The following is a 25632-nucleotide window of genomic DNA, read 5'->3' as shown; positions in this document are numbered from 1 at the left end:
TTACTGAAGAAAGGACTATAAATTTCTTGGGAGAAAATTAAGAAAGCAGCACGCTAGTAAATTTTTTGTGAGTGAAGGCTTAGTAATCTATACTTATGCCTACTTTTCTGTTTAATTTCAAAAATATAAAAGCTGTTTCCAGTGTTCACCAATAATAGTAATAATATGATATGGTGTTTTCAACTATAAAGAAATGACTACTTGGTGGTTTAGTTTGTTGGTCTTCCAAACTAGTGTGAACCTAGGGGTAGGCTCGCTAAAGATACTTTTAGATAAATCCTACCCACTGGAATATTATTTTTGTGGTTAATACAAAACTTAACTAAGAATTTTCTATTTATTTAGAGATTAATAACTGAATAACTAAAGGTCATACCAGTGTGTGTGCAAACTTTAATAAACAGCTTATATGCCATTTATATGGAGTTGAGTCACTAATTCTTTTCATCTCTCCTTTTCTCCTACTATCTCTTTTCTTCTCCATGGAGGATTAAAAAGTTTAGCAGTCTCCTAGGGATGAGAATAAAAATAATAAAAATACCTGGGAGAATAGAACCCATTTATGTAATGTTCATTACATATTAGTTCATTATACTTCATTTATATTTGTTTATTTTGTTTCCTTTCATGTGTGAGGGTAATCTCTATAGCACTGAGCTTAAACCCTAGCCTCTGTTGATAATTTTTGGCTTTTTAGGTTTGAGCAACTATTTTCACTTAGGATCCAATTTTATTTTATTGCTTGTATAAAAATAGTGCTGTGATACAACATTATTCTAGGGGTGAAAAAAGATGGTATGTTATATATGAATTTTACTATGATTTTAAGTATATATTTGTGTTACATAATAGTCATTCTTAAAGATGGTAAGCTAGTTTTGAGGAAGCATCTTTTTCTTTTCTTTTTATACATGGTTAGAACCAGTCTAAATGATCTTTAGCTTTTAATGGTTACCAGAAAGGAAAGGGTGCAAGGGAGGTAGTTTCTTACCATAGTTTGAGGTAAGAGAAGAAACCCTGTTAATATTCTGTGTTTTATTTTTTTTTTCTTCCTATGGTGTTTGTTCACAGCTACCATTAAAACAGGTAGTTATATGCCAGTGTAGGACATTTTCCTGCATGTAGTCTGTCATATACTGTTTTAATTAATTATATATAGACTATATTATTTTGGTCTAATTTTTTTTTGCCTTTATCTTTGATAAATGTGTTAGTTGTTAACACTTTATTTTCTTTTCCTTTATGGGTTTTGAAAGGCTGTCTATTTACCTTTGTGTGTTCTGAGTATTGAAAGAATTTACATACTGAAATGATAGAGACAGGGAGATATTACCTGATCTATAGTATGGAAATTAACTTTTTTTTTTTTTTGATTTTTCGAGACAGTTTCTCCGTAGCTTTTGGTTCCTGTCCTGGAACTAGCTCTTGTAGACCAGGCTGGCCTCAAACTCACAGAGATCTGCCTGCCTCTGCCTCCCGAGTGCTGGGATTAAAGGCGTGCGCCACCACCGCCCGGCAGAAATTAACTTTTTGAAATGACATATACCTCTTAAAGTTTCAAAACGAGTGGCCCTAAAAACAGTCTTACTTTGCTGTCATGAAGTTTACTGACCTGGTCTGTATAGTCTTCTCTAAATAAACAGGTTTGCCTTTGAACCTGACTAGTTACATCCTCTATGATAGGATAGCTAACAGTGTAAGAAGTGTACAGCGTGTAGAATTAGTCTAAAGAACCCGTGTTTAACAATAGAATATCCAAGTTTTGCAGTTCTAAATGAGCTTGAAATCGGGCTTATGTGGAGCCCAGTGTTTTGGTGCTGGAAAGTGGCCCTATGGCTTTGCACATATTAGGCCAGTACTCTATTACTGTATTAAGTTATCTTCCCACTCTTTAGATTTTTGAAACAAAATCAGTGTAGCCCAGGTTGCTTCAAACTTGCCATCCACCTGCCTCTACTTGTCAAATATTGAGATTAGAGATGTGGACCAACATACACAAACTTTTCCTTTTTAAAAATTGTACAGAATTTGTAACTTTGCTCTTAATAGAAAATCCTTTTTCCTTTATCTATTGGGTACATATTTAGTATCCTTTTGAGATACTTTGAACCAGAAGTATTTCACAGTTTAGATTTCATAATATTTGTGTTTGCATAATGAGATATCTTGAGGCTGGGATATAAACATGAATTTCTGTTGTAGCTTATGCACATAGCTTAAGGTAATTTTATACAGTATTTGTAGTGTGTCTGACTTTTGACTATGATCCATCATATGAGGTCATATTTCAAATTTCATGCTTTTGGATGTAAGAATTGTTAGTGCTCAAAAGTGTATTTTGGAGCATTTTGGCTTTCAGGCTTTAGAGTTTTGGAATAGGGATGATTACCCTATAGTTACTGTTCATAGAAAATATACATCAGTAGACATGCTTGATACTGTAGAATTTTACAAAGGGAGAAATGGCTGTCATAGAGGAGCATGTGTACATGCCTGTTTTGACAGCTCTTGCGACTTGCTTATCTTTTAGATCAGTAAGAATTCTCCCTAATGCTTCTGCTTCACTGGTTGGTGCTTTGTCTTGTAGATAAAGATGGCCATCTACTTTGATACTCTTATAAGCTTATCTTTTCGCTTAGATATATGTTTTACATTTTATTGAAATCTCTATATCTCCTAAACACATATGTACAGGTTAAGGACAAAATGCAGATTTTAAGTCAATATATTTTAATTTTGATGTGGTAAAATACAATAGTTTGAACAACTTGGTTACTGAGTAAGTGGATCTTGTGTTGCCATTTTTTTGTGTTCCTATAAAGAGGAAGTAAAGTAATTATTGGGAGGGAACAGTACACATAGAAGGGGGTTGTATTTTGGTTAGTTTATTTCGGAATATTGAAGCATAGACAAAAACTCCCCATTTCTGCATTGTAGACTAGAAAAGAGTTTGTATTCTGTAGCCAAAATGCCATCGAAGTATTGGAGACTCAGCAATAATGTAAAAAAAGGTGTTTGGTCATTAGGAATGTTTCATTCTTAAAGGAATAATGTGGGATGTGTAACTTGCCCAACGCAGAGAAATGAGGGAAATTAATCCAGTCTGGGATTGTGCTTGATGCTACTACTTTAGTAATTCTAAAGAGATTTTAGTGGCTTATGATGACAAAAGCTGCCCACATCTGGCTCTAAGTGGGAATGATCAGAATAGACTATTTACAAAGTTGTTTTGTTTCCAAAGACCGAAAGAGAGAGAGAGAGAAGAGTAATGTTCTATGAAAATAATGGAATTGTTTCTTTTAGTTAGATGAGCTGAGAAAATAGAAATCTCCCAGATTTTGCTTTTTTTTTTACTAACCAATCTCCTAAAATGATGACAGATAAGTCTTAAGATGGAAATACTGTGTGTCTTATTGTTAAGCTATTAATAAAATTAAGTTCAAAATAACAAAAAAAAATAAGTTCTTTGTACAGATTAATGTAGGTGTTTGTTTGTTGAATTTTTAATGACCTAAATTGGAAATCTGAAATACAAGTTTACTTTGAATACAAGAGAATATAAAATTGAAAAATTTGATTTTTGTAAATCAGACAGATGTGACTGAACTTTGGATGGCAGTGTAAAGCAGGGGATCATGTCCAAAGGGTGCTATTATTGGCATTCAGAGTGGGCTCATAAAGAAGCAGGAGTTTCCATTCCTGATGAGGTTTGTGAGGTGATGGGCATTCCTATCATACCTCAGCTTAAGTTTTGTCTTAACGTGAGTGACAAAACAGGGCTAGGTCTGTACTTCTCTGTTCTACTTCTCTGTTCACCAGCTTGTCACATCCAAGGGCAAGACATTTAAAAGTGACAGCCTTTGTGTTATTCTGATAAATATAAATAAGTACATTTTTTGTTTCATATGCAGATGTATAGCAAAATTACTCTGCTTGGGAATCCCCTTTAAAACAGTCAGAAGTCTTTTTCCCACCCTGCACACACATATATGAGTCTGTGACCACGCTGAGCTGGCTTGCAGGCTTCTTGATGTGCCTTCTCTTAGTACTTTTCACATCTTTGATTTTTGTTAAAAGTGTCCTGCAGACTCTATGGATCACTTTTATGATGAGTCTAAGATGGAATACCTTGGGAGGCTTAGTACAGCTTCTGCCTACTCAGTGCTTTAATAGAAATGCATGATAGTAAAGAATTGACTTCAAATGGCAGTTCTCGCTAGACTGGGGAAATTCCTCTGAAATATTGTTACATTATTAGAAGACTTCACACTCTGTCACCAGATTCCTGTGGAATTCTGCCATTTTTTGCTTCTCATGTATTATATATGTCTTAATATAGAAATTGAGGTTTATACTGTCTTTATTTGTTAGCTAAATATTCCCCACTGAGGGGAGGGGGGCAAAAAATCAGAAGGACCAATTTCACAAATTGTTCTACCTATTAACTTTAGTTTTGACTTTAAAAAATTTGAACTTTCCACAGAATCAAAGATATTGGGGGCTTTATACAACCCCCAAAACATTGTTTTGCCTAATTAGTTTTAAAAGTCATCAAAGGAATTTAATTGTGTATTACAGGTTTATGTAATTAATAGATTATATGATAATATAAAATTAATAATAGTAAATTTCTGCCTTTCTTTGGATAATAATCTTCCCATTTTATTTTTAACCTATGTAATCACTCTTTAGAAATTGCTTTGTTTATATAAGTTTTTTTTAACTATAGAACCTTTAAATAACTGAAATATGAATTTTGAGCATCTCATTTTTTTCATGTTCCAGTCCAGGTTATATGTTGAACTGTAATTGAATTTTATAATGTGCTAAACACAGTATTTCGTAAAAGATAGGAGGAAATTTTATTTTAAAAAACTGCATTCAAAATTCCTTCTGAACATTAAAATTTCAGCTTACTCTGGTTAAAAATCTGTGTCCTTTATTGGACTTTGATAGGAAATACAAAGGTAACTAACCCAAAGAAAAAGGCTTAAAGACCTTTATGGACTTTTAAAAAACTATATTAAGATTTTAATGAGACTGTTTAGGTATATTGGTATTGTTTTTCTGATTGAATTCTGTTTTAGATGCCATTCTAAATATGGTGAATATTGCTGCTAATATTCTGGGAGCAAAAACTGAAGACTTGACAGAAGGTACCTAATCATTTCATGCATCTTTAAAATAGCTGGTACTTCATGGATCCTTTAAGTTAGAAAAAGGAAGTAATAAACCAATAAAATAGAATTTTCATTTAGAAATGGAGAGACCATTGAAAAGAACTTAGCAGTCCTCTATTAATCATTATTAATTGAACTTCACAGATTCTTTTGTTAATGAAAGATCTACAGCTGCATAAAATTCATGAATTGATCCCTGCCCCCTCTACACTCCTCTCTCACCCTGGTAGAATTGATCAACCCAGTTCATCACATCTGCTATACAAGTACTCTTCTACTGAGCATTATACCTAGGCTTTAAATTTTTTTTAGTTTTGAGACAGGTCTTATTAAATTGCCAGACTGGCCTTGAACTTAACAATCCTCCTACCTCAGTCTCTCTAGTGTCTGGGTGGTGGCAGGTGCTACCACCCTGCCCAAATGAACTTGATTCTTCTTAGCTATGACAGTAATAATTCCATGCCCTCATCTCTTTCCTGAGAATTTGAAGTCCTAGTGATACTTCGTATTGGGCTTTCCTTTGTGTAGCAGAAATATTAATGTAGTAAGCCATTTTTTTTAGAGAATGGCAAATAATATAATTACCAAAGAATAACGGTGCCTTTTATTTAAAAAAAAAAAAAACCACTAAGCCAAGTGTAAGCTTAAAAATTACCCATTTTGCTTCCTCATTTTCTAATAACTTTCTGGTCTAGAAGCATATTAATAATGTAAGACTATGCAAAATTTATAATATCAAATAAGTTAAGGAATAACATTCTTTATAGTTGTAATCGTGTACAGTCATGTCTTTCTAAGGGAATTTAGATTTAAAAGAAAAAACTCCTTAGTAGCAAATGTGTTTGACCTTTTTCTTTCCCTTCCCCAAGAGGCTAAAGCTCTTTTTAATTTGTTACAATAAAATATTTTATGGTACAACTTTTAAACATTGAACTCAAATGTGGGCATCTTTCTTAAAATAGGAAATAAAAGTATATCTGAGAATGCCACTGCCACAACTGCACCTAAAATGCCTGAATCAACTCGTGTTTCAACTCCTGTTCCATCACCTGAGTAAGTTATATTGTGACATTAGTTCTATTAAAACAGAACTGAATGTATTAATACAGCAAAGAGCTTGTAATATATATGCAGTCATCTATGAAAGCCTGAATCATAAGACGATATCCCTACAGCTACTTAGAACTTCAGTTACTTCTTTTCATTCCTGTATTTGTGTATTAAAAAATAGCACTGCATTCCACACCACACATTGGTTGTTTTGGTATTGTGTATTATTTTCATACATTGAATCTTTTTTTAAGAAAAATATTTCTTTACTAAAGGTGATTGTTCTAGGCTTGAGGATAGATTTCAAAGACTTGTGTTTTTAATTAATTTTGAAAACATTGTATATATGATACCCCTAGGGTAGCCAAAATATCTAGAGCAGTAGTGGTTCTTGAATTACATTTGTCACCCAGCAAATTAAGTTGTTCCCTTTCTCAAACTGATTTGTATGTTTTTTTTTTTTTTTTCCCAGTGGAACACTTTGGGCAGTGTTGTGTATATAGGTAACATAAAGTATCTTCATTTGAGGGGCTTTCTTACCAAAGATAGTATAGGTACATATTATTTGTAGGTACATACTATCTATAGTAGACAATAAATTTAGTTATTTGGCTGTTGAGTTGTGGTTATTGTGTAAAATCTGAAAATCTTTTTTTCTCAAGAACTCTAGTAGAGGGGCGTATATAAATTTGAACTATTTCACAATAGTAGAAAATCAGAATTGCAATGTGTATGCTTTGAACTGTAATAACCAAACAGCATGATAATTAAAAAATGATTTTGTGGGGCTGACAAGATGGCTCAATGGTTAAAAGCACTGGCTGCTCTTCCAGATGACCTGGGTTCAAACATTCCCAGCACCTACATGGCAGTTCACAACTGTCTGTAACTCAGTTCCAGGTAATCTGACACCATTACACCAATGTGCACAAAATTAAATAAATTATTTAAAAAATGATTTTGTGCTTTGAAGAACAGAGTGAGATATTTATATTCTGAAAGTGGCTGAAAACATTTATTAGGTGATTGGAGTGAAAAATAAAGCCTATGTGTTACTTATTCTTAAAAAGTCCTAAAATATGTCTTAGTGATAGAGACATTCATAGTATTTCTTATTATCTGGGGGTATAATTGCAGCTTTTGATTTTATAACTAGGCTTCTTCAGTTAACTTTTTGGTTTTTCAGGACAGGGTTTCTCTGTTGCTTTGGAGCCTGTCCTGGAAACTAACTCTTATAGACCAGACTGGCATCGAACTCACAGAGATCTGCTTGCCTCTGTCTCCTGGGTACTGGGATTAAAGATGTGTGCCACCACCGCCCGAATTAGCTCACTGTTTTTAACAAATTAAACAAATTACTTATATACATATATATGTGCACACATGCAATCATGAATATTTGAAAGGGGATATTGTTGAGACAAACATCATCTCCCTATGTAGTTCAGCCTGGCCCCAAACTTGTGATCCTCTTTGTTCTTTCTCCCAAGTACTGGATTTATAGGTACAAGCTACCACATTGACTTTTATTATATATCATTGCATAGTAAAATTTCTTCATTTGTTTACTCTAATTTTCAAAAATGATTTTAGAGTAGTCACTTGGTGAGATAAAAAAGACAGTACTCCATACACAATATTACTAAAAGTTATGGAAAGCTATTATTTTCTTTTCCTATGCTTAAATTTTTTTTAACTGTAAGACTAGAGTATGTACAACAATATATAGCTAAACATTTTCTCCTCCGTCTCTCCAGACTGCTCCTTTTTACTGTCATAGTTTGTTCAGTAACTAATAGATGATGTGCCCTTGAATATGTAAGAAATACAATTTGGTACTAAATGGATCTATATGGCTGTAGATAGCTCTTTCTGTTTAGAGAAGCATAACCTAATTGTTTTATCTTAACTGGTTAGTACTTTGCTCTCAGCAAAAATGAAAGTCTCCTTAAATGCTCTTTGTCTTTGCTTTTGTAATTGTGGTGACAGAAGTCTGTACTTGGAAACATTAACTGGTAGTAATTTTTTAAGTAGGAGATTTTTCATGTAAAGATAATTTAATTTTGGTATTGATATTACCTGAGTTCTTCAGGTTTTTCATTTGTTCTTTAAGATTGTACTCAGAAATCATCTTTGTCTCAGACAGAACCATGGGCACTGTAACTTTCTACTATTACTCCACCCTGCTAGGCCCAACCACACAGGCCTACTCTAGAGACAATGGTGAGGCAGGCTTAATGACATTGTTGGTTTTTTATGAGCCAAGACTTTTTATTAAAGTGGTCATATATTTGTCTTTTAGTAAGAAAACTAGCTCAGATGGTAAGATTGTATTTCCTTAAAAGCAGACAGTCTTCTGTATGTGTGTGTGGGGGGATCCTCAAAGCCTACAGAAACGTCATTGAGAATTTGAGCTACCTTCTACAGATGATATTAAAATCCTGGATTCTAGTTCTAGATCTTGGGCATCTTAATTTCTAGTCTATAAAGAGTGGTGGTAAGGCATGTAAAGAGTAAGTCTGTTATGGAAAGGCACACTGTATATTCAGGCAAGAGAAGTATTCACTTATTTAGAGTCAAACATTAAAAGGAAGCAAATTTGATGTGGTAAAATACAGTGGTTTGAGCTACCTGGTTACATGGTAAGTGGATTTTGTGTTGCCATTTCTGACTTACATACATTTTTTTAAATATAATGAAAAAAATATTTTATAGGAAAAGCTCAGTACAACTTTGTACTCACCATTACTTCTGTAATCCCAGTCTTTATGTTGTGCTAAGACATTTTCCTTAAGCTTACTTTAACATTAGATTTCTAAGTGATATGTAATTATATCTATGTGTTTCTAGATATGTAACCAATGAAGTCCATACACAGGACACAGAACCATCAACCTCAGATACTCCAAAAGAAAGTCCTATTGTCCAGCTGGTTCAGGAGGAAGAAGAGGAAGCAAGTCCATCCACGGTGACCCTTTTGGGCAGCGGTGAACAAGAGGATGAGTCATCATCCTGGTTTGAATCTGAGACACAAATACTTTGTAGTGAACTGACGTCAATTTGTTGCATTTCTAGTTTTTCGGAGTACATTTATAAATGGTGCTCATTTAGAATTGCTTTTTATCGACAACGCAGCAGAACTGTTATGAGTAAAGGAAAAGATTTTGTGCCAGTTCAGCCATCGTTACTACTTCCAGTCGAATCAGTAGAGGTTTCAGTATTGCAGCCTGCCAGTGGAGATGTGGACAATGAGAACATGGAAAGAGAAGCTGAAACTGTTGTTCTTGATGACTTAAGTAGTGTGCACCAAAGTGATTTGATAAATCACACAGTGGATGCAATTGAAATTGAACCAAGCCATCCTCAAACTCTTTCTCAGTCTCCTCTCTTAGATATTACTCCAGAAATCAATTCACTGTCTAAAGTAGAAGGATCTGAGTCTGTTAAATATGAGGGAGGACATACACCATTACAAGTAATGCCCCAAGAGAGTTCTGTTGAGTCTGATGATGAAACGGAAAAAAAGCCTGAGAGCTTTAGTTCTGTAGAGAAGCCTTCTGTTATTTATGAAACAAGTAAAGTTAATGAGTTAGTGGACAGTACTGTGAAAGAAGACATATCCTCCACAGAAGTTGTCATCAGGGTCTCTGAAACAATACCACTACCTATAAGCACAGCCACTGTGCCAGACACTGAAGACGGGGAAGCCAAAATGAGTATAGCTGATACACCAAAGCAAATAGTGACTCCGGTTATGGACCCTTCATTGCCTGAAGGAAAAGAGGACGATCAATCTCCAGAAGATGCCCTTTTAAGAGGGTTACAAAGGACAGCTACAGATTTCTATGCTGAATTACAAAATTCTACAGATCTGGGATATGGTAATGGGAATCTCGTACATGGATCAAATCAGAAGGAGTCAGTATTTATGAGACTTAATAATCGTATTAAAGCCTTAGAAGTTAACATGTCTCTCAGTGGTCGCTATCTGGAGGAACTTAGTCAAAGGTAAGCTTTCTTATACATGAGCACAACCCATTTCACATGGTAAGTTTGGTAGCTGAATAAGATCTACAAAGACATTTTTATGGTAATGTAATAAGGATGATTTTAACTGGAAAAAGAGGACAAGCCACTTGGATGGTGTTCAAAACTTTTCCAGAATTGTTATCTGTTTTGTTTTTATAAGTTCTTAGTGACATGCTGCTATTATTATTAGGCTAAAGCATTTTCTGTATCACACTTTCTCCTTTATAATTTTTGTGTTCTTACTGTGTCGCTGAGATTAGTCTTGAGCTCTTAGACTTATGTGATCTTATCAACCTCTTGATTAACTGCGACTGTAGGTGTGTGCTAGCGTATTCAGCATCACTTTCTCCTTCTGTTGCTTGACTTTAGCAGTTTTTACCGATTGCCAGAGAGAACATGGGAAAAGTACCTTAAAGGGCTTGTAGTACGTCTGGGTCAGGTATTTAAGAGTTTAGATGTATAAAGATAAGGAAAAATCAAACAAGATTTCATCATTCATATATGCAGACAAAATATGCAGCATTTACAATCAATACATCTTTTATGCAGATCACAAAATCAGTTCCTTTGTCATAATTTATATCCTTTATTCCTTAGTGTCAGTGCACTTAAACGGTGATTAAGACTCCAGGCACAATCTTCTTGTCTTTATACCTGTATTCTGTTTCATATTCCGTAAATGTCCAATATCTGTCCTAGAATTTCTTTCCCTTACATTTGCCATCACTTGGGCACCAAATATCTAGAGTTCTCGACATACCACTTTTTCTTATCCCTCTTAATTTGAAGTGCTACTAATGAGATGTCAGTAAAATATGAGAAAAGATATTTGCTCCTGGTCTTTCCTCACTCTACTTCATCCCAAAGGAATCATACTAATTTTTTATAGCAATGAGAATAAACTTGATGTTCAGGATCTATTGGTTAATACCTTTTGTATGTGTTACTGTGTTTCACAGTCCTGAATAAGTCATTTTAAGATAAGTGAATTGTTGAATCTTAAAATCAGAATTATTTTTCCAGTACTTAATGATAAGTGAATTTAAAGGAATTTTTACTCTGTAGGTACCGAAAACAAATGGAAGAAATGCAGAAAGCTTTCAATAAAACAATAGTAAAGCTTCAGAATACTTCAAGAATAGCAGAAGAACAGGTTGGTTTCTTCGTTATTGTATATTTATTTTTTAGAATGTAATATGATATGCATACATCTTTGTGGAGTGTATCGTAATTATTTTGCATGTACAATGTGTAATAGAAAATCAGGGTAATCGGTCAGTATTCTCTAGTTTCAAATGTATCATAAATTATTTTAACCAGTAGTTTTCCACTGTGCTATAGAAGAAATTCTCCTACTCTATTGTGCCCTTTATTGAACATTTTTTCATCTTTTCACCTTTCTGCCTATGTAGATTTACTTAATAGTTTGCACAGATGAACATGTCTTTCTGTGTGTGGTTCATTTCACTTGAAGTAATAGCCTCCATATTGATCCACATTTCTACAAGAAATGATATTTTATAGCAGAATAGTATTCCATTGTGTAAATATACCAGTGTTTTTTGTTTTTTGTCTTTTTATTCACAGAAAGTCAACTTGAGTTAATGACATATTTTATCTGTTATAAATAATTCTGCCATAAATGCTGGCAATTGTTTTATCTCCTTTGGCTGCATACCCAGCAGTGCATTACTAGGTGATATGGAAAGTCTGCTTTAACATTTCGAGTAATTTCATACTATTCTCTATAATGGTTCTTCTGATTTACATGTTGCTTTTGAAGTAGATACTCACTGACTTTGGTAGGATGTAAGTAGCAAAAGTAACTTATTCACATTTTCCTCCTAGCTGTATATGATGTTGTGCTTTGGAAGGTATCTAGCTATTCACCTAGGAAAACATTTTTTTGAAAATTGAATTCATTTTGTCTATACAACCTTTCTGCAACTTTCTAAAAACTGCAGAAATGTTTTTGTGGTTGTTCTCTGTAGTACTCTGGTTCATTATAGAAAAGAACAGCTTTATTTCTTTTTTTGATTCTTCCATCTTTTTTATGTATTTATCTCTTGGCCCAATGTAGATAGTGATAACAGTATGACTGGTGATAACTTTGCACCTCTGTCTTAGGGAGAAAAATTTCAGTATTATGTGTATATCACAACCAACAAATATTATATTGAGTTTTAATCTGATAACGCCTTTATTTTCTCTTACTTTATAAATAGTAGCTGTATCATATGTCTCAAAGACCTGTATAAATACTTTTAATCTTAGCAAGACGTGTTAACCAGTTTAGACTTGTCTTTAGGCATTTGTAACTATCTCAGGCTGATCTGTGTATGTTGAGTTTTCAAAAGAAGTGGTTTAATAAATCACTAATACTATTTTAAGAAGGTAAACTATACTGGAAAGAGTCAAAGGTTTGCAGAAACGAACCCTTTTGATAGTTTTATATACCCCTCTTTCCTCACACACAGTTAACACTTAAAAACTTTTTTAATCAAATTGAAATTCATAGGTCTAGATTAAAAAATGGTTATGTAGTTTCTATGAGGTCTTATGTTTGAGTTTTCAATTTCCTGGACTTACTTCCTCCCCTCTCCTCCCATCCCTCCCTCCCTTCCTCCCTCCCTCTCTCCCTCCCCCCTTCCTTCCTTCCTAGATTCATTAATAGGTTTGAAATTCTAGTACCATTTGTCTAGTATACAGTATGCATGAGAGTGATAATTTAAATAAAGACATACTGATTGTAAAAGCTTCTGAAATGAATACAGAGAGGTGGCTTTGAGCTTATTTTCATCTGTAGGAGTATAGCATCAATTAGATGACCACTCATAGGTATGACATCCTTGGTTGATTGTATTTTGCTACGAAAGGAACATTTTTTTTTTTTTAAAGTTAGTTTGAGCATTTTTTTTTTAACTGACTGTTTTACCTTTAAAAACACTTAGTGAGAGTAGCGGGTATGAGACTGGTGATCCACTAGTTTATACCTATGGAAACACCATTAATTTGGACAGTAGTTCATTAGCTTCTGTTAGATGGTATTTTACATCCTGAGAGCGACAAAATAATTCTTTTTGAAGGGAAGCTAGACCACAACCTAAGATTCTTTTTTTGTTTTGGTTTTTTTTAATTGATTTTTATTGAGCTCTATATTTTTCTTTGCTCCCCTTCTTGCCTCTGCCCTCCCCTCTTCAATCCTCCCCCAAAGGTCCCCATGTTCCCTATTTACTCAGGAGATCTTGTCTTTTCCTACTTCCCATGTAGATTAGATCTATGTAAGTCTCTTAGTGTCCTCATTGTTGTCTAAGTTCTCTGGGATTGTGATTTGTAGGCTGATTTTCTTTGCTTTATGTTTAAAAACCACCTATAAGTGAGTACATATGATAATTGTCTTTCTGGGTCTGGGTTACCTAAGATTCTTAAGGGTTTTATATTTTTTTAAAACTTTTCATCAAAGTTTGTGTTTACCCATTAAGATTTTTGTAAAACTACATTTTAAAAGAACTTAGTGGTTTTTCCAAATTATACATTTTACTGTAATGTGGTTAATGTACAGATGAAATATAAAGAAAAATGATAATCTTCTGTTACAGGATCAGCGACAAACTGAAGCCATCCATTTGCTACAGGCACAACTGACCAACATGACACAGCTTGTTTCAAACTTATCAGCAACTGTAGCAGAATTAAAACGGGAGGTAATTGTTCAGCTGCCTCTCTTGTAAGACACTGTGCTCCTAAGAAGGTTGTCAGAGGGGCAAGCTTATAAACATGAACATGATAGTTCAAAGCTTGAACCAAACAAAACTGTCACTTACATAGAACTTTTTCAAAACACCAAAATGCATTACTTTACTGTCTGGGAGCTATACTATGATAGTCTTTTGTAAAACATGACTTTCATTATTTGGTTTTACTTATAAGGCAGGTATGTTAATTCTGTTAGGTCTATTAAAAAAATTCAGTTAATTTTTATTCTGGGCATTGGAAATCATTGCAAATCAATTATTAAGTAAAGAAATTGTCTATGTCTTCTCAGTAATGCTTAACGTGTTGAAAAATTCTCATTTGGTGCCCTGTTGGAAATGGTCTGTTTACAGACAAGAACAGAAACAGGAAAGGAGCTTATTAGAAGGCAATTGCAGTAACTTAGGTGAAGTTAACTTGGACCAGGATTTTAGAAGTACAAAATAGTATAAGGTTAGTTGACTTAAGTATATATTTAAAAGATAGAAAAGTGAGCCTTAATGAAGTATTAAGTATGTAAAGTTAAGGAATTGAGGTTGAGTCTGAGGGGTTTAATAACTGAGTTATATATATTGGGAAAGGCTACATGTTAGCATGCTTATCCCTGACGAAGGGAATACAAATGGAAAGACAAGCTACATGTTAGCAAAGCATTGTTGTGTTCATTAGATGGGAAGAAACAGCAAGAACAAACTTCCAATGGTTTGTTCTTAGGCAGCATGCTCTGTATTATGGCTTAGGAGCAAATTGACTGTTTAAAATTACTCATTCTCTGAATTTTAGATTCCATTGTATATCCTTTAAAGTACTTTATTATAATTGTTGTTTATCTTTTTAGGTTTCAGATCGACAGAGTTACCTTGTTATGTCTTTGATTTTATGTGTTGTCTTGGGACTGATGCTCTGTATGCAACGTTGTCGAAACACTTCTCATTTTGATGGGGATTACATTTCAAAACTCCCAAAAAGTAATCAGTATCCAAGCCCTAAAAGGTAAGGTTAGCATCATAGATCACAGTTTTCTTCTTTCATCCCTTTTTCTTTTCCCCAAAGAAATGCTGAGAAGATAAAAGGACATGAAGTAAATCCTTCTTGAAATCAGAATATTAAAAACATCCTGGTAGCAAGAGGGTCACTATAATTATATTTGGAGATAACTTCATCGAATAATCGAGAGAAACTAATAATAAATGCATGAAACCTTTGAGTCATTTTGGTTGAGAAGGGTATTCGGATGTGGGCTTCAGAGATGGAAGAGAATCCACATTGTAAGATACGACCTTACAGATATGTTCTACTCACATTAGCAGTGTCTGGTGTGTTAATTTAGGCTTGTTCCATGTGTTATGCAGTTCTCAGAATCCTCCATTTAAATGGGCTATACAGTAAGTTAGAGATCATATACTCATTGTATGCAATGTTTTCTTAATGTATTAGGTGTTTCTCTTCCTATGATGACATGAATTTGAAAAGAAGAACATCGTTTCCCCTCATCAGATCGAAGTCTCTGCAGTTTACTAGCAAAGAAGGTAGATTTCTGTGACTATGATATATGTGTTTATTATGTGTATATCTATGTAGTATGAAACTGGCTTCTGGCATGTATATAATGTACCTGCTGTGTTTGTGACCATCTGCAATCAAAAACTGAATCAGAGTTATCTTTGTGTTTGTGCTAGTCAAAGCCACTCTATCATTTTCATACTTTAAACCTCTTTGTTTCTTTGCAAGCCCAAAAGGTGGGAGGGGGACTTAGTTTTAAGTAGCAATGAGTAGTTTTATTTGCACATGCTCCTGTTTAGAAGTATTTCTTTTTAGAAAGGGATGTTTGAGAAAGTTCAGCAGCTATGGAAAACCTGAATGCTCAATGTGCTCCCATAGCATCCTGTGCTTTTCTGCCTCCTCTTCTTGTGCAGGTAGGACCCTTTTTGTCTCTAGTTTAGGACTTTTGAGGCACTTTCATTGTCCCAGAGTTTATAATTGGGTTTCATTCAAGACATGCTAACATTTGGGTGAACAGATGAATACTGAATATTTATTTTCCTGTTTTATTTTCTTTGTAACTAGTACTTAAGAAACTTAACAATTTATCCATATAGAAAAGGTAAAATAACCAGTTGTTTATATATTTCATTTAGGGGTGCTTTCTGTATAACAGCTGTTCTCCCTTTCCTTAGGATTTTAGTTATTGATCAGAATGTTAACATTCTTATGTCTTGCAAATAATCACTCCTGAGCCTGACTAGTGTAAGCTTTCTGTACTTAATCCACTCCATGTGCAAGCTTAGATAATTTTTACAAACTCAGTATGCCTGTGTAATCCATATCCTAATTAAAAAATGGAGTGTATTCTTAACACCTCTAAAATACTTTGTGCATTTTCCCCTCCCAGTATAGCCAGTATTTTAACACCTAATTGTTGTGAGTCACCATACTGTCTAATATAGTTTATTCATTCTAATTCTAGTACAGCATTCCACTGTACAGATGCTGCCCATTAACACATTTACCTTTGGACTGTTTTCATTTCGAGATTATTACATGTCTTTAAGTCAACACATACATGCATCTGCCAACAGAAATGGAAGTAGGAGGGCTGGATCATAGCATACGTGTCAGCTTTAGTAAATATCAACACATGGGTTTCTGAATGTTCTATGGATGATGTCCCATCAGCTTTGAATGACTTCTTCCCAGCTTTTTCAGTTGTTCCACATTCTAGTAATCACTTAATAATTTGGGTCTTGTAGTCATTCTGATTGGTGTGCATGCATTTTGTAATTGAGCTAGATTCATGCATTTGGAAGATAAATTTGTTTTCATCAGTTCTAGTCCTATTTCAGATTAAGTGAACTAATATATTTTATTATTTAAAGACAAATAGAATATGCTTTGTTCCTGATAACAGAATTGCTTCTGTTTTAAACAGTGATGTAATCTTGACGTATCCTTGCTTCTAAAGAAAGTTGAGGACAATAGGCAGGAAGGAACTGACTTTAGTCCTGATTCTGTTATTCATTTCTTTATTTTTCTTCAGTTAAAACTCTTGGGGCATTTATTTAGTCTGCCTTGAATTTTTCCATTTTGTACGTATTTTCACTTCTTAGCTTAGAAGGAAGGAACCATGTCAAATTGTGTGTTTTTTTTTTAAGCAACAACATAAAATGTATCATTTTAACCATGTTTTAAGTATGAAATCCAGTAATAAGTTCACATTTTTGTCAAACTGATCTTCAGAATATTTTTATCTTAGAAATCAGAAAATTGTGTCTGTTGTCTATAAATAACTCAGTGTCCCCTCTACCTGACCTAAATACTGTTGTAGTTTATGTTCCTTTTCATTTAAATACTTAAATACTCCATATTCATGGTGCTGTCTTGGTTTTTCTGCACATAGTTTATTTTATATAGCATACCTTCAGGGTACATCCATGTTGTAGTATGTAATAAGATCTTTTTAAAGCTGAATAATTGTCTACTTTGTGTATATACCACGTTTTCTTTCCATTTTTTTTCCCGTTTCATTAGTGTATGCACTCATGAATGCATACATGTGAAGGGCAGAGGACAACTTTGAGAGTCAGTTCTCTCCTCTGCCATGGACTTGTGGATCCTAGAAATCAAGCTCAGGTTGTCAGCCTTGGTTCGGGTGCCTTTCTTTACCCAGTAAGCCATCTCATCAGCCTCTTGTCTTCTGATGAAGATAACTGTAGCTTTCTGTTTTTGTTGTTTTAAGTAATGCTCCTTGCTATGAGCATGCCTGTACAAATGTTCTTTGATTAGCTTTGACAATTCTACAGTCAGTTTGTCTGGATATATAACTGCAATGGGATAGCTAGATCATGTGACAGTATTTTTCATTTCTTTTTGGGTAATCTCCATACTTTCCATAGTTACTGTACTCTACCCAAGCAATACTGTTCCATTGTTTCCATATTCTCATACATGTTATTTTTTTTGTTTTTTTTTCTAATAATAGCTTTCTAATATATGTGGGATATATTACTGTTCTTTGATTAGCATTTCTCTAATTCATTATATGTGCTTGTATATATATATAAACACAAACATAAACATAAACACAAACACTTGCATATAAATGTAAGTGTCATATATTATTTAAAAATATTTTCTCCCTTTCTGCACATAGCTTTTATCCTATCCATTTTGTTTTTATTGTCAGTGTCCTAACTAGGAAATCTTTATGAAGACCTGAATCCTAAAACTTTTATGTTTTTTTTCCCCTTAGGTTTATAGGCTTAGGTCTTTATTCTACTTGGTGTTGATTTTTGTGTATGACATAAGGGTCCTTTTCCCTCTGCTCAATTTGCTGACTAAATTACCCATTTCTCACTGATAGTAGTCTAAGAACCTTCTCAAAAATCACTAGACTATATGCCTCCATACTGTGATGCCCTGTTGTTAAATGTGTATGCACTTATGACCAGTATGTCTTCTTGGAATCATTATGTAATTTTTATTTCAAGGTCAAAAGTCTGCTTTGTCTCAAATGAATGTAGCTGCTCTTTATTTTGTATTTAAATTGTATTTTTTAGTGGTAATAGTTGGATCTCATTACCTGATTGACTGGCAGTCTCCGTTGATCAGTTTCTTTAGACCATTGATTTTAAAGATGGTTTTGACTTAGTTAGAACATTACCATATTATTGTTTTCCGTTTAAGTTTGTTTGTATTTTTGTCCTCTATATTATTTCTACTGTTTTTGGTTATAATTGAGCATTGTGCCTGATTCTTTTTGTTAGCAGATCCAGCATAATTCTTCATAGAGTTACTTTAATGATTGCTTGTTTACAGTATACATTTACAACTAACCCACCTCCACTTTTCAAATAAAGCCATACCCTTCCACAGGTATGGTGATAGCACCAAAGTAATACTAAATCCTGCCTCCTATCACTTGCATTATTATCATTCATTCCATTTATACATATACATACTTACACACACACACAAAATCATATTGGTATTAATTTTAACATAATTATCTGTTAACCAGGTAAAGATGAGAAAAAATGAGTTTTTCTTATTATTTCATTCTAAACTATTACTATTTCTTGCAAAGCAGGTCTGTGGGTTCCTTCAGTTTTGCTTATGAAGGTCTGTTTTTTCTCTTTTGAAGAATGCATAAGCAAGATAAGAACTACATCTGATATTTTTCCTCAAAAAACAGAATTTCATTATTTCACATCTTACTGATTCAGGTGTTGCTTCTCTCTCTTTCTTTCTTTCTTTCTTTCTTTCTTTCTTTCTTTCTTTCTTTCTTTTTTTCTTTCTTTCTTTCTTTCCAATAAGCTTCTCTTTCATCCTGTTGAGATATGCCATAGTTAGAGACCATAGGCTTCCTTTTTAGTTAGTAGAGTTACATGGGTATGCAATTTTCTTTGTAAGAGTAGTTTAGGGTGTTTAGCTTAAGTTGTGGTGATGAATTTTTCTGGTACTGTTAAATCACAATTCCAAGAATGTGACCATTTTCTAAGTATGCATTAGCACACATTTAGAACATTAGGTGTTGTGGTGGCTTAGTGTACTCTCCATCATCATCACTGTGAGGAGGCTTTTTCTTAGGATGCAGTGGATATTCAGTTCCCTATTATAACACTTAGGTTGAAAATTGTTTACAGTCATTGTTCTTTATAGGTCATTTCAGAAAGGTACAAGTATTTCCTGTCGAAAGGAACATTTCTATCTCTTTCTGAACCAATATAATGATCTTGTTTATTAACAAGCAAGTCCCTGTTTATTATGCTCAGTTTTGTTTTACATTAGTTCTAGTTTTTCTGCTTAATTCTAACTCATGACATTAAATTTCGTATTGTTTATTGAAATTTGCCTGCATATTTCATTTCATTTGTCATTAGATCTCTAACCCTCTAAAATACCTTTTCCTTTTTTTTTTTTTTTTTTTTTTAAAGACTGGATGTCTCTATGTAGTTCTGGCTATAAGGTCTGCCTGCTACCATACCCCTTAAACTACTATTTTAATTTTTCTTTAATCCTATGTTAGATTTGTTGAGTTCTTTAGATCTCTACATAGATATTTTTTGAGTAATGGACAATTATCAGCTATGGTTTTTCCCCCTACGTAATTACTTATTCCTCAGTGTCTTAAGTCTCCAATTTCATTAATGTATTAATCCATCCCTCTGTATTCTTTTTATTTTGTAAATTTTGTCATTTTTATTTTTAAGATTTATTTTACAATGAAGTATGTGTGGCTGTATGACTGCAAATGCAGTTCCCTTGGAGGCCAGTGATCCCCAGAGCTGTGAGCTTCTGACATGGGCGCTTAACCAAACTCAGGTCCTCTACAAGAGTAGTACATGCTCATAATCCAGCCCCTTTTTGCTTCCTTATGATACATTTTTCATGATTATTTCTTTTCCTAATCCATTTTCTAAGTTACAGTCTACAGCTATATCTAATCTGTTACTAAATTCATCCATTGAGTTTTAAATTTTATTTACCACATTGTCTATTCCAAGAAATCTTTGTGTTTTGTTAAAAAGCCTTGTTTGAGTTTCTTGGTGTGTGTGTATGTGTTTCTTGAGATACTTTCCAGCTTTTTAATATTTAGATACATTTAAGTACAATGTCTTTATAGCCCACATTGGAAATCAGGCACATTTAGGGTGGTATGGGCTTTAGATGATACTAGTCTGTGGTCATCCTGGTATCCTAAATATTTACAAATCTTCATTTATTTGTGTTTATAGGCCCTTGCTTACAGTGTACTATGTCTTTGTGTGCTTGTTCATTTTTGTGTGCTTTTCCATTTTGAAAATTATTTGTAGGTCTAATCTAAGAATTAGGTTGTGGTGTCCTTGGCAGGTATTCAGTGGTGTTAGCTTTGCTTTTTTCCCTTTTCCCACCACATTTGTTTACAGTGTGGAAGTCATTCTAACAACAGGATTCCTAGAGGAAGACATCGTGATGTTTTTAAAAAGTAACTGGAGATTAATGGCTTGATAGGGATGGCTATTTAGAGGAATATTTGTATGCTTTGATGTTTTTAATGGCTTTTTTAAGAGTCTTTGAGGAATAATTATAATGCAAATTGTCACTGATTGGATCATGTTATTAATATGTTTCAAGTATGTGTAACTTAATGATAAATTTGCTGTTTACTAAATTAGTCTGTGTCAGACTGTGAGTTGTTGAATAGGGCTAAAGTTCCATAGCTCTGATGAGAGGTTTGTTGTAGGGAGGGATAGGAGTGTCCTGAGTAACAGAATTGTTTAAACAAAGAGATAAATCATCTAATGTACTCATCATGTCAGAATGTTTTTTCATGAGTATGTGGTCACATATACTACATGTTCAAACTGTTACTGTATTTTAGAGTTAATAATTTTAATCAGAACTATAAAAGGTTAGAAAAAAGCATTCCCGAATCTCTCTTTATATTCTTCTAATTGGCATCTATATGTGATTCCAAATGCTTGACATATATCATTAATGCATCTTTCTGACTCCATCTTTTAGGAATTACCTGTAGGCTTTGTATTGGCTTGCCCAGTAATGTTATTGTTTTCATCATGTGGGGAATGGATCTGATTCAAGAAAGGGACCCTTCCTGTATCAATTGATGACTGTTAATTTGGAATATAAAATGGAAAATTTTTGAATGTTGGTTGTCTTCAGGATTGATGACCAGCCTTCAAATAACTGACCAAATTCAGAGCCCACCTTGCCCATTCTGGCTTACTAATTTTCAACATAGAAATATGGTTATCCTGTCCTGATACCTGTCATCCATTTCATTAATAAAATAATCACTCATGTTGTTTTGGGTGTTTAGTCATAGCATAATACACTTTTCATTTTACACCCCCTTTCTTACTTACAGTAGACCCAAATGATTTGTACATCGTAGAACCCCTCAAGTTCTCTCCAGAGAAAAAGGTAATACTCGTTTTCTTTTGAAGTCTTTTGTAAGCCGTGTGTTAGTAAGTAAAAGACAGATACTGAAAATGTTAATATTTATTCCTTGGCATAATGTTTATTTTAATTTTTATTTTCCTTTTTAATTGTTTTGGGTGATTTTGTGTTTTTACATTTATTTAAGGTGTGAAGGCCAGATGCTGATAACTTGGAGAAGTCAGTTCTCCACCCTGTGAGTTATCAGCAACCAGTGACTTTACCTGCTAAGACATCTTGCTGGCCCTGCCTTTTTTTTTTTTTTTTTTTTTTTTTTTTTTTTTTTGAGACAAGTTCTCACTCACACTGTATTTTCTTGGACTATAATATGTAGCCCTGGCTGGCACCCACCTCACTGCAGTCCTCCTTCCTCTATCCCTCCTGCAAGGGCTGAATAATTGATGTGAGTGAGACATCATACTCAACCATAATGTTAATTTTCTTTCTTTTTTTTCCCCTTGGTTTTGTTTGTTTAAGATAAAGTTTTATGTATCACAGGATGGCCTCAAACTTGCTACGTGCCTGAGAATGACTGATTCTCTGTCTGCACCTTTGAGTTCAAATGCTAAGTTACAGACATGCATCACCATATTTTAAGCAGTATTCGGGATCAAACCTGGAGTTTCATTCCTATTGTACAAGCACTTTACTAACCGAATTGTCTTCTCAGTTCGTTTTCAGTTGTGATAATGGTATAAATAATATCTAGAGAGGTCATCAAACTGTAGCCTATTTTCTACATTATAGGAGTCAATAAGTATTTTCTCATTTTTAAAAGATTACAAAGTAAAAATCAAGAATACATTAATGAGATGTTTAAGAGGCCTGTGATGCCTAAATTATTATTATCCAACCATTTAGAGAAGAAAAGTGCTGATCCTTAGGTGAAAGTCATTATTTACTGAGCTTCTGATGCATGCCAGGCACAGTGCAAGCACTGTTCTGTAATCCTCTCAATAGCCCATTGGTGCTGACAACCCCATCTTAAAAGTTTCAGACTGGTTTACTTAGATGTCTCATTAGATAGTAGGCAATCTTTACGGTCTTGAGATTTTCAAACAAAGTTACAAACTGGGATGTCAGTGATTCCATCTGTTCACAACAGAAGAGTGGTGTGTGCGTGTGTGTGTGTGTGTGTGTGTGTGTGTGTAAAACACTGCTTTACTTCTCATAGGCAGTAGTACTTTCCTCTTTTATATCTCATATCTAATAAGGAGGAGTAATTTCTGTGCTTTCTTTTATTTCTGTTATAGAAGAAACGTTGCAAGTACAAAACGGAAAAAATTGAGACGATAAAGCCTGCAGATCCATTGCACTCTATAGCCAATGGAGACATAAAAGGAAGAAAGCCCTTTACGAACCAGAGAGATTTTTCTAATATGGGAGAAGTTTATCACTCTTCTTACAAGGGCCCTCCATCCGAGGGAAGCTCAGAAACTTCATCACAGTCAGAAGAGTCCTATTTTTGTGGCATTTCAGCTTGTACAAGTCTGTGCAATGGACAGACCCAAAAGACAAAAACTGAGAAGAGGGCTTTAAAACGAAGGCGGTCTAAAGTCCAAGACCAAGGAAAATTAATAAAAGCTCTTATACAGACTAAGTCAGGATCATTGCCGAGCCTGCATGACATAATCAAAGGAAACAAGGAGATCACCGTAGGAGCATTTGGTGTTACTGCAGTCTCGGGACATATCTAAAAGGAACTGGACATTTGTACTGAAGACTTTTTTTGTTGTTCTTTGGAGAACAGTCTGTGGTATTTGAAGGGTTTAGGGGAGGGGTAAAATATTGGGGAAAGTATTCAAAAAATTATGTTTTTTTGCCTTTTTAGAAAGGAAACAGGATTGTGTCAATCTTGGCTGATGAACTACAGTTTTACAAGACTGATCTCTCCCTATAAAGATGATAGACATTTTATAAAGATGTTTTTTTCACAGATAATTACTGGGACAAAAGTTAATTTGGAAGCCCAGTTCTTTGGGTGGGATAGGAATGAAAGCCTAAACCTCTTCCTTCAGCTTGGTTACTATTTCTTGCACCTTCCCATATTTATGTGCCTTTGTCTATTTATAATGCCACTGGAAGAGGAGGGAGGATTTTTTTGTCATTTGATTTGTTTTGTAACTTTATTAGGTTTTTGAAGCTGCAAACACTACAAGGCTTTAAGGTGGTCCGTGCCTGAAGCTCAGCATTGTGAGTCATTTGCATAAAGATCCTAAAGACTTGCCAACTTAGAGTTGCTCAGTAGTCTCACTGGAAATAAACACCTGAAATTTTCTTAAATCCTTTTCCATAAAAGGTGATGATTCATCCTTGCTTTCATTGAATTTAGTTGGATTGGGTTATTTGTTTTCTTGAGTTACTAACTCAGTGAAATGGTAAAATATTTTCTTGGGAATAACAGATACCAGAAAACAAATTTATTATAAATTCACCTTTCAACACACTTAACTGCTTGTGATGATTTTTTTACATTGCATTCTGAATGTTCACAGCAAACACTAATCCTCCAGATGTTCACATCACCAAGACCAGGTTTCCCATGGCCCAGTCACTGCCATTGTACATAGTCACAGAAGCAGCCAGTGAGTGTGTCAGGCCTTACTCAGTTAAATTGGTTAAGTCTAACAGGATTATGATTCCTTGATGTTTGCTTTTGTTGGCTACAATGTGCAGATATATATGTGTGAGGTGTCAGCGTCTGTCTCTGTTGGTCCCTTTTTCCCTTAAGAAATTGGCAGTGTCTGAGTAAATTGGTTTCTTGATGTGCGATTGTACAGAGATGAATGAAAGCGAAATGTGTTTCTTTCTGAGAGAATTGACCATTTTGTGTTGTAAAATTAAGTTATAACTTATTGAGCACTTTCGTTAATAATTGTTTTTAAATTTGTCTAGTACCTTTCTTGGTATTGTTTGTAATGTGATTTATTTAAAGCCTTTTTTTGTTTAAGTTGCTGCTTTAGGTTAACAGTATGTTTTAGGAGATGAACTTTCCCCCCTTCCCGTCTGCACAATTAGCTATTCAAAGCAACAGGACCTGAAGGTACAGCAGGTCCTTGAAAAGAAATCCAGATGAGAGCCAAGCTAGAGTGGTAAGTCACACTGTTGTGTGTTGTGAAGAGGGTTTTAAATATGTAACTACAAAGCTGTAGTACCACTAGAAACTGTGAATTTCCAAATAAATCTGAACACTCGTCTTTATTAATTATTGACTCTTCTGTCCTTTAAAAGGTTGCACACATTTATCACTCATAGATTTAAGCTGGTCTTTGTTTTCGTTTGCCATCTTTCAGGCTCACATTTCAGGCAACCATAATGTACACTTTCACTTAAACATTATGTTCCCTAATAATCATAGTTCACCTTTTCAAACACTAAAATTATGGTTCTAATAATAAGATGCATTATCTACCCAGAGAATTAAAATTTTAGTCTGCATCTTCTTTCTCTTTCAGAATACTACTACACATAAGAGGGAAAACAACAATAACCCAAATCTTTAATCAACCTTATTTTATTTGTGGTGCTAAGTAAGGTATTAAACCCAAATGAAATTTACTGAACTCAAGCAAAGTCAGTTCTTTGGGTTCTTAAAATATCTGTTGAGGGTTTTTTGTGCATATGATTTGAGGAATTGTATAGTTTTTACAAAGCTTGTGCAGAGGTACAACATTTTCTCCCT

The 25632-nt window shown here is 34.1% G+C and overlaps 1 protein-coding gene across 4 annotated transcripts in view; it reads left to right on the top strand.

The window, feature by feature from the left end:
* Suco (SUN domain containing ossification factor) overlaps positions 1–25155 on the top strand; it is a 56943-nt gene extending 31788 nt beyond the window's left edge. For 2 of the 4 annotated variants that reach the window (XM_050158317.1, XM_050158320.1), the window contains 9 exons: positions 5088–5156; positions 6143–6233; positions 9081–10238; positions 11325–11412; positions 13859–13963; positions 14851–15005; positions 15450–15541; positions 21880–21935; positions 23204–25155. In XM_050158317.1, coding sequence (XP_050014274.1) covers positions 5088–5156; positions 6143–6233; positions 9081–10238; positions 11325–11412; positions 13859–13963; positions 14851–15005; positions 15450–15541; positions 21880–21935; positions 23204–23647 — 2258 coding nt within the window. In that variant the 3' untranslated portion in view covers positions 23648–25155. Of the gene's footprint in view, positions 1–5087; positions 5157–6142; positions 6234–9080; positions 10239–11324; positions 11413–13858; positions 13964–14850; positions 15006–15449; positions 15542–15830; positions 21936–23203 lie in introns of those variants that run through there. The other 2 variants (XM_050158319.1, XM_050158321.1) reach the window with 2 other exon arrangements.
* Positions 25156–25632: the final 477 nt, after the last annotated feature.

The sequence above is a fragment of the Alexandromys fortis genome, unplaced genomic scaffold (assembly GCF_014885135.2).
Source record: "Alexandromys fortis isolate MF-2015 unplaced genomic scaffold, M_Fortis_MF-2015_v1.1 scaffold_97, whole genome shotgun sequence".
Lineage (NCBI taxonomy): Eukaryota > Metazoa > Chordata > Mammalia > Rodentia > Cricetidae > Alexandromys > Alexandromys fortis.
Note: the sequence above shows the minus strand (reverse complement) of the source record. Positions and strands in the feature narration are given on the sequence as shown.